At 35.6% G+C, this 7,991-nt stretch overlaps 1 protein-coding gene across 1 annotated transcript; it reads left to right on the plus strand.

Annotated features, from left to right (window-relative positions):
- The first annotated feature begins 873 nt into the window (after positions 1-873).
- Positions 874-7,090, plus strand: LOC134233020 (uncharacterized). Its single transcript, XM_062715020.1, has 10 exons — positions 874-981; positions 1,134-1,265; positions 1,457-3,630; positions 3,975-4,097; positions 4,185-4,334; positions 4,426-4,495; positions 4,622-4,700; positions 4,850-5,874; positions 6,362-6,521; positions 6,652-7,090. Exons 3-10 carry the CDS (start codon positions 1,485-1,487, stop codon positions 6,691-6,693), a joined length of 3,795 nt encoding a protein of 1,264 aa, XP_062571004.1. The 5' UTR covers positions 874-981; positions 1,134-1,265; positions 1,457-1,484; the 3' UTR covers positions 6,694-7,090.
- Positions 7,091-7,991: the final 901 nt, after the last annotated feature.

The following is a 7,991-nucleotide window of genomic DNA, read 5'->3' on the forward strand; positions in this document are numbered from 1 at the left end:
GTGTGCCAAGTAGTACTGAAATTGGACCAAAACTGTAGGAGGAGTAGCATTTTGAAAGAATTTCAAAGAAATTTCTATTTTTAGTAACCACGGCAACACCGTTCATCGAAATCAAAAACCGATGCACAGAATTATGTATCTTAGTGTAGTCTACTTTTGTGCCAAGTTATATTGAAATCAGACCAAAACTGTAGGAGGAGTAGCATTTTGAAAGAATTTCACAGAAATTTCTATTTTTAGTAACCACGGCAACACCGTTCATCAAAATCAAAAACCGATGCAAAAAATTATGTATCTTAGTGTAGTTAAAAAACAATTACATAATATTCGGCAATTATATTGACAAAAAGCATTTCTTTGCAATGTCAAGGATAATATCCTCCATGAGTACTATGGTCAATCGTAATTACCATCATACTCTAGTCTTCTTTTGTGTTTTTCATCTTAAAAAAATATGCAAACATCATTAAGACACATTAAAATATGTTTTTATTGTGTATATTTACTGTCAAAAAATATATTTTTGAACTTCATTCGACCAAAGTACAACTTAGTGTTTGGAAATTATTTTGAGAAGACTATCCAGTCAAAAGTAATTTCCAAATAAAGAAATGTTATTTGGCCGTTAGAAATTTTATGCATAAAAGTTTGCATTGTTTTTTTTAATTGAGGGGTTTTTAAAAAACAAATATAAACACAGAAAAATTGGTCTACAAAGTAACAATCTTCTTTCTGACAATTTTTTCATGTTGGAAATTACGCTTGACATAATACAATATTCCATTATAAGTGAAATCTTCTTAGATAAAAATACTTTAAAAAACAATCAGTGACTTTCAAAGTAATGAGAATATTTCATAAGAATACATTTATCTTACAGTCTGAGTCTTTTCATAAGCTTCGTAAGCGGAAACCAAAAGAAGCGATCATATCAACAAGTAGCAGAACTTGTCGACTTACTGCAGCTGAGAGAGCCAAAAGGTGAAAACACCTTAAAAGAATAAGATTTTAGAAATTTATATTAATTAGCACATCAGTCCTTATAATAAGTGATATGCATTTATTTTACATGCAATTTAAGACAGTGCACATTTATACTCTATGTATACAAATAAAAATTTGGATCTTATCAGATATAGAGACCAAAGAAAAAATGACCCTATCTTCAAAGAAAAAGAAAGGCTTAGAAAAAAAATTGCTTGGCGCCAAAGAACAGAAGAACAGAAAGAAAGAAATAGAGAACAAAATAGAAAGAATCAGCAAAGGTAAATAAAAAGGAGGTGTAAATAAGTTTGAATAATTATCCTATAAATGTCTGTGTGTATGTTGCATTTTCAGATCATGCTGAATTCTCTTTGATCTTGGTATACACACACAAAACAAAGTGGTCTAACCTTATAATTGCCGTACATGTTTTTTTTTATTTTGGGAACAATGAAAGTTTTGAAAATTGTAGATACCGTGAACGACAGAAAGGTAAGGGGATGGAAACTAAAAAGAAAGTCTCCAAAGTGCTGACAAGGAAAGAGAGAGAAAAGCAACGGCAGTATTGGAGAATAAAACAAAAAGAATCCAGAGAAAGAAGACACCCACAGAAAATAAGAAGAAAGAAGGAGAAAGACAGGGAAAGGCAAAGGAAAAAAAGATTGACTATTAAGCTTCAAGCTGTGGAAAAAAGAGCTAAAAAGTTTACACCACAGAAAATTAAAGTTAAACAAACCATTCTTGACAGCATCAAAGGTAATGCCATAGCAAGAAAAAAAGCTGCCAAAAAGTTAGCATTTTTAAAAACATCCCGTTTAAACAAATTTGCCAGTACATGCTTAGGAATCAGCCAGTCTTATTTAAGCAAGCTCTCAAAGCAGGAAGAAAACCACACAAGGAAGACAAGGAAGGATAAAACATCAGCTGAGACTACAAAAAACATAGAAAATTTCTTCAGACAAGGAGACATTTCAACAAATCTACCTGATTCAAAAAGAATAAAAGCTAACCTTGAAGAGAGAAGGGTCCTTAATAGAACATTGAAAGAATCCTATCGAGAATTTAGGGAAAATAATGCAGATGAAGTAAGTTTTGCCACATTTGCTCGGTTGAAACCCGGCAATGTAGAAACCACTTGTAAAAGGAAATGGAATGCATGTTTGTGTGAGATGTGTACAAATGTTGATCTGAAAATACAGTCCTTATCACAGCTGGCTGCAACATTTAAGAGTAATGTAAAAGTAGACAGCAAGTATGAAGCAGTGGAAAAGACAATGTGTGAAAGAGAACCAGATGAGAAATGGCATAAAAAAAAATGCATAGAAAGAGAATGTGTTGCCTGTGGCACTGATGGGATTGTTGCTTTCTTTTCACCACTCATGCGAGAAGCGACAAACAAGAAAGTGAAATATATAAAGTGGGAAAGGATGACAAAGGTGAGGAATGGAAAAACAGTGACGCAGATTATACCTAAGACCCATGAAAAGAGTGCTACTGAAGTTGTGTTGGATCTTGCCAAAGAGTTGGAAAAACTTGCTGTCCATTTATTTGTTGCTGCTTGGCAGCAAAACCAGTTTTCACAGCTGTTAAAGAGGGTACCTTCCAACTGGGTTGTCCTAAACATGGATTTTTCTGAGAATTATGCTTGTCTGAACCAAAATGAAGTTCAAAGTGCCCACTGGGGACATAACAATGTTACCATTCATCCAACAGTTGCATATTACAGATGTCCCAAAGAAAACTGTAATGATGTTATACAGGAGGCCCTAATATTTGTGTCGGATGATCTCCAGCATGATTCTCATGCAGTTGCCACTTTTGTGTCTGTTGCCAATGAACATTTACAGCAAAACAGAGGTTTGGTGATTGAAAAAGAAATACAGTTCACAGACGGATGTGCTGCACAATATAAATCCAAAACACCATTCACTGATATATCTTACAGCAACGAGGATTATGGATTTTCTGTGGAAAGGCACTTTTATGGATCACGCCACGGAAAAGGCCCCTCAGACGGAGCAGGAGCGGTAGTGAAGTCGGGGGCAAGAAGGGCAGTGATGGGGATGAATTTTGTGATCAACAATGCAGAGGATTTCTTCCTATTTGGTAAGGAGAAGCTTGAAACCACAGATGAAAAAAATGACCATATACATCACAAAAGGACTTTTTTCCTCATTAGAAACATTAATAGAAACCGCCCAAATAGAAGCAAAACCAAAACTGTACATGGAACACGCAAATTACAGTGTGTTAAATCAACTGAAGAGAAGTACTCTCTCCTTACAAGAAATCTGTCATGTTTTTGTAAAGTATGTGTGGGTGATGAAGGAGAAGATGCAGTTCAATGCGAAAATTCTGAGGTTGTTGATCAGTGGACAGTTCAGGACTTAAAACATACTGTTCCCGGAGTTGATGCACGTCAAACCAGAGGTCGTGGGAGAGAAAGAGGAGCAAGGACTAGAGGGGGAGGTAGAGGAATAAGGACTAGAGGGGAAGGTAGAGGAATAAGGACTAGAGGGAGAGGTAGAGGAGTAAGGACTAGAGGGAGAGGTAGAGGAGTAAGGACCAGGGGAGGAGGAAGAGTAGCTAGAACTAGAGGAGGCAGGAGAAGAAGAAATTCAGAAAGTGAAGAATCCTTTGTAGAAGGTGAGCTGGGAATTCAAATGTTGACTTTTCTTTTATATATATAATCAATCTAGTCTAGTTATATAAATGCATCTTGTATTTACCTTAGATTCTGACATGTCTGATAGTGAGGGAGATAGAGGAGCAAAGACTAGAGGGGCAGGAAGAGGAGAGGAGAGGGAGAGGTAGAGGAGTAAGGACCAGGGGAGGAGAAGAGTAGAGAACTAGAGGGGACAAGAAGAAATTCAGAAAGTGAAGAATCCTTTGTAGAAGGTGAGCTGGGATTTCAAATGTTGACTTTTCTTTAACCTATATAATCAACTGTAAGCCTAGTTTTTCATAGATCAATCTTGTATTTACCTTAGATTCTGATGTTTCTGATTATGAGGGAGATAGAGGAGCAAGGACTAAAAGAGGAGGAAGAGTAGCTAGAACTAGAGAAGAAGGGACAAGAAGAGGTTCAGAAAGTGAAGAATCCTTTGTAGAAGGTGAGTTTGGAATTTACATGTTGACTTTCCTTTCATATACAAAATCAATCTTGTTTGTTATATAAATGCATCATGTATTTACCTTAGATTCTGACATGTCTGATAGTGGGGGAGATAGAGGAGCAAAGACTAGAGGGGCAGGAAGAGGAGATAGATCTAGAGGGAGAGGTAGAGGAGTAAGAACTAGACGAGAAAGAAGAAGGAATAGTTCAGAAAGTGAAGAATGCTTTGTAGAAGGTGAGTTAGCAATTTACATATTGACTTTTCTTAGCTATACAATTGAACTATAAACTGAGTGTTTCATACATGTATCTTGTATTTACCTTAGATTCTGATGTTTCGGACAATTTTTCAGTCAAGTCAAGTCCCATCAGTAGGGCTCTGATGCAACAAGACAGGTACGCTAGTTCTTTTAGCAGAGAAATTTGTACTTTTCAGCCTCTGCTTTGCTCATTTCAATATTATTCATATAGTTTTCAGCTCTTGTGTCAAGGATTTAACTACAAACTGGATTTATTTTGTAGTGATTATGTACATGACAGTGAGGAGGATATTTTGCAAAATATCTCGGGACTTTCAGCCATAATTGCTGCTCTTGACAAGGTACATTTCCAGCTGATTTGCTGACATTAGAGGTGTTAAGTTGGCCAGTTTCAAACTCATTTGCTTATTTAAAAACATAGTTTCTTGTATTGCCAAGAAAAGTAGCTTAATATTCAATTTTGATGTGCAATGTTTTGTCTTGTTTTCAGGATGAGGGCTCTATATCTCCTGTCTTCATGAATGAACCTACCCCTCTGGCTATACAGGAATATATTCCTCTCCTTGCTGCCCAGGAACACAAGGATCAGGAACTGTCTGAACATATGCCTTATTTTGAGGGAGCTGTCCTTCTTGATGTTGACGAACCTGTCCTCCCTGTTCAGGAACACATGGATCAAGAACATATGACTGTTGATGAACCCGTCCCTCCTTATGTTGAGAAACCTGTCCTCCCTGACCAGGAACACATGGATCAGGAACATATTCCATATGATGAGGAACCTGTCTACCCTCATAAGGAACACATGGATCAGAAACATATTCCTGATACTGAGGAACCTGCCCTCCCTGATGTTGAGGAACCTGCCCTCCCTGATGTTGAGGAACCTGCCCTCCCTGATGTTGAGGAACCTGTCCTCCCTGACCAGGAACACATGGATCAGGGACATATTCCTGATGCTGAGGAACCTGTCCTCCCTGATATTGAGGAACCTGTCCTCCCTGATGTTGAGGAACCTGTCCGACCTATTGAGGAACACATGGATCAGGAACATATGCCTGATGTTGAGGAACCTGTCCTCCCTGACCAGGAACACATGGATCAGGAACATGTGCCTGATGTTGAGGAACGTATCCTCCCTGACCAGGAACACAACGATAAGGAATGTATGCCTGAAGTTTTCAAGGAACCTAACCTCCCTGTTGTTGAGGAACCTGCCCTCCCTGATGTTGAGGAACCTACCCTCCCTGTTGTTGAGGAACCTACCCTCCCTGTTGTTGAGGAACCTAACCTCCCTGTTGTTGAGGAACCTAACCTCCCTGTTGTTGAGGAACCTACCCTCCCTGTTGTTGAGGAACCTACCCTCCCTGTTGTTGAGGAATCTGATCTCCCTGATGTTAAGGAACCTGTCCTCCCTGATGTTAAGGAACCTACCCTCCCTGATGTTAAGGAACCTACCCTCCCTGTTGTTGAGGAACCTGATCTCCCTTACCAGGAGAATAAATTGAAGAAAAGGTACTAAAATAATCTTGTTTAAATACTGTCATACTTGCTTTAAATGGGCATTGCTCAGAATCATATTAATATCATCTGTGATATGAATTTGAAATCATATTTCTTCTAGTTACAATCCTGGACAATATGTTTTGATTGACCATGGTTTAAGTTCTTTGCCTGCTGTGGTAAATAAGTCCATTTCTGTTCTGAAACTTGTTAGCTTTATTTAATTCTTTTGACCTTAAAAAAAAAATTGATACTACCATTCTTTTTTTGTTCAAAGCTGTTTTTTTGTTGATGTTTTATTCTACATATTTTATTGTTTTGTTGTTTTGCATGCAAAAGGTCCATATTGAAAAATGTAACACATAAACAAATAATTTACAGAGTGGTAAAATATTAAAGATCAATTTTTTTTAAAAGTGCTGAATTGTAGATTGTTGCAGTTTGCAATTCATTTCATATATCATGTAAACACGTATTAATCAACATTTTCACAATTTAGGTTCAAGAATGGCCCTTCGTTCTTTTCTTCTCTAAAAAGGGAAAGAATTTGTGGACAGAAGGAGACATTCCACACAGTGTTTTACTTGAAGATATCAAACGGACCATTGACCCACCAGATGTTCAAATTCATGGGTCTAGGATTTACTATCTGTTTAATGGTAAGTGAAAATAAGTTTACTAAATTGTGTGTAAATATACATCATAAAATAGAATAAATCACATATTTCCTTTTAATCCCCTTGAATTGATCATTAAAGTTTACAATTTGAACCTTTTTTTATATTTCAGGTTTGTGATGAAGGAAGAAATAAAAAAAAATGGAACATTTAATTGATCTTAAAGAATTAAAATAAAAACAGTTGAACATTTGTTTGCTTTTGTTTATTTGCCCTTTACTGATATTTTATATTTTCCTTTATTAAAGCATTTATTAATATATATATACAAGACAGCAAATTGAAAATTGTCAAAGTATGCAAGTAATAGACATCACAAAAGATGATAATTGTCAAAGTGTCAAGAGTAATTTCCAAACATACAAAGTTCTGATTAATGCATAATATTTATTATTTCAACTATGTATAGAGAATAAGAAAATTAATTAAAGACCTAATAAATATTATTTAATTTTTGTCTTGCATCTTTGTGCTATGTGAAACAAAAATTAAAAATATTGTCCTCTTTATCAGTAATATCCATCACTTTTTTTAAACCAGCAAATAAACAAAATGGCAATTTCTTTCCTTTAAAATTTTTAGTTTATTGTTTGAGAAAGAAATTTGCTTTGTGAAAACATGATTGTGACTGTGAAAAAGTCTGTAAATAAACAAAAATGGAAGAAATTGAATGTCAATGTAACAGGCATCACTTTTTAGTCACTTAATTTAAAAGATGTATAATTAATAAAATATGCTAACAACTATCTTTTCCTTTTCATTCTCTTAAAATTTAAGCTTTCCTGAAGTGTTTACATTGAAAATTAAGAAATTTCATGACCATTTCAAATTCAAAATAAAATTTCCTGACGGGTGATATTCCAAAAAATAGCGACTGCACAGAATTTATGCACGCACGGTTCACTGTTATATGTATTTGTATAAAACATTTAGTATAATATAATAAATATAGCATGTAGTTAAGTGTAACTTTGAAAATTTTCACCCCTCGAAAACCATTGCGCCTTGGTTGACAATGTTTTTCTTGGGGTGAAATGCGCCTCGGTTGACAATGGTTTTCTTGGGGTGAAATTTTTCAATGTTACACTCAACTACATGCAATATTTATATAATGGGTGTTATTTCCAAAAGTTATGAAAATGTTTAAAATCTTTAAAAACTTTAATGAGTGTGAAATATATATCACTGCAGGCGCGTAGCATCGTTTTTGAAAGTGGGTGGGGGGGGGGGGGCAGCCAGAGAAACTTTTTTTTTACTTACCTGAAAAAGTTTACAAGCAAAAAAAAAATAAAAAAAAAAATAAAAAAAAAAGGAAAAAAATGCCCAAAGTCGAAAATCCTATTTTTCGTGGGAGGGGGGGGTAGGTAAACTTTTTCTCAGTGTAAACTACTTTCAGTACCAATTCTAATACTACATTTTCGGTAAAAGTGGGGGGGCCAACCAGGCTTTCTA

This window comes from Saccostrea cucullata, unplaced genomic scaffold (genome assembly GCF_032062105.1).
Source record: "Saccostrea cucullata isolate Sc308-1 unplaced genomic scaffold, CSIRO_AGI_Scuc_v1 ctg3523, whole genome shotgun sequence".
Lineage (NCBI taxonomy): Eukaryota > Metazoa > Mollusca > Bivalvia > Ostreida > Ostreidae > Saccostrea > Saccostrea cuccullata.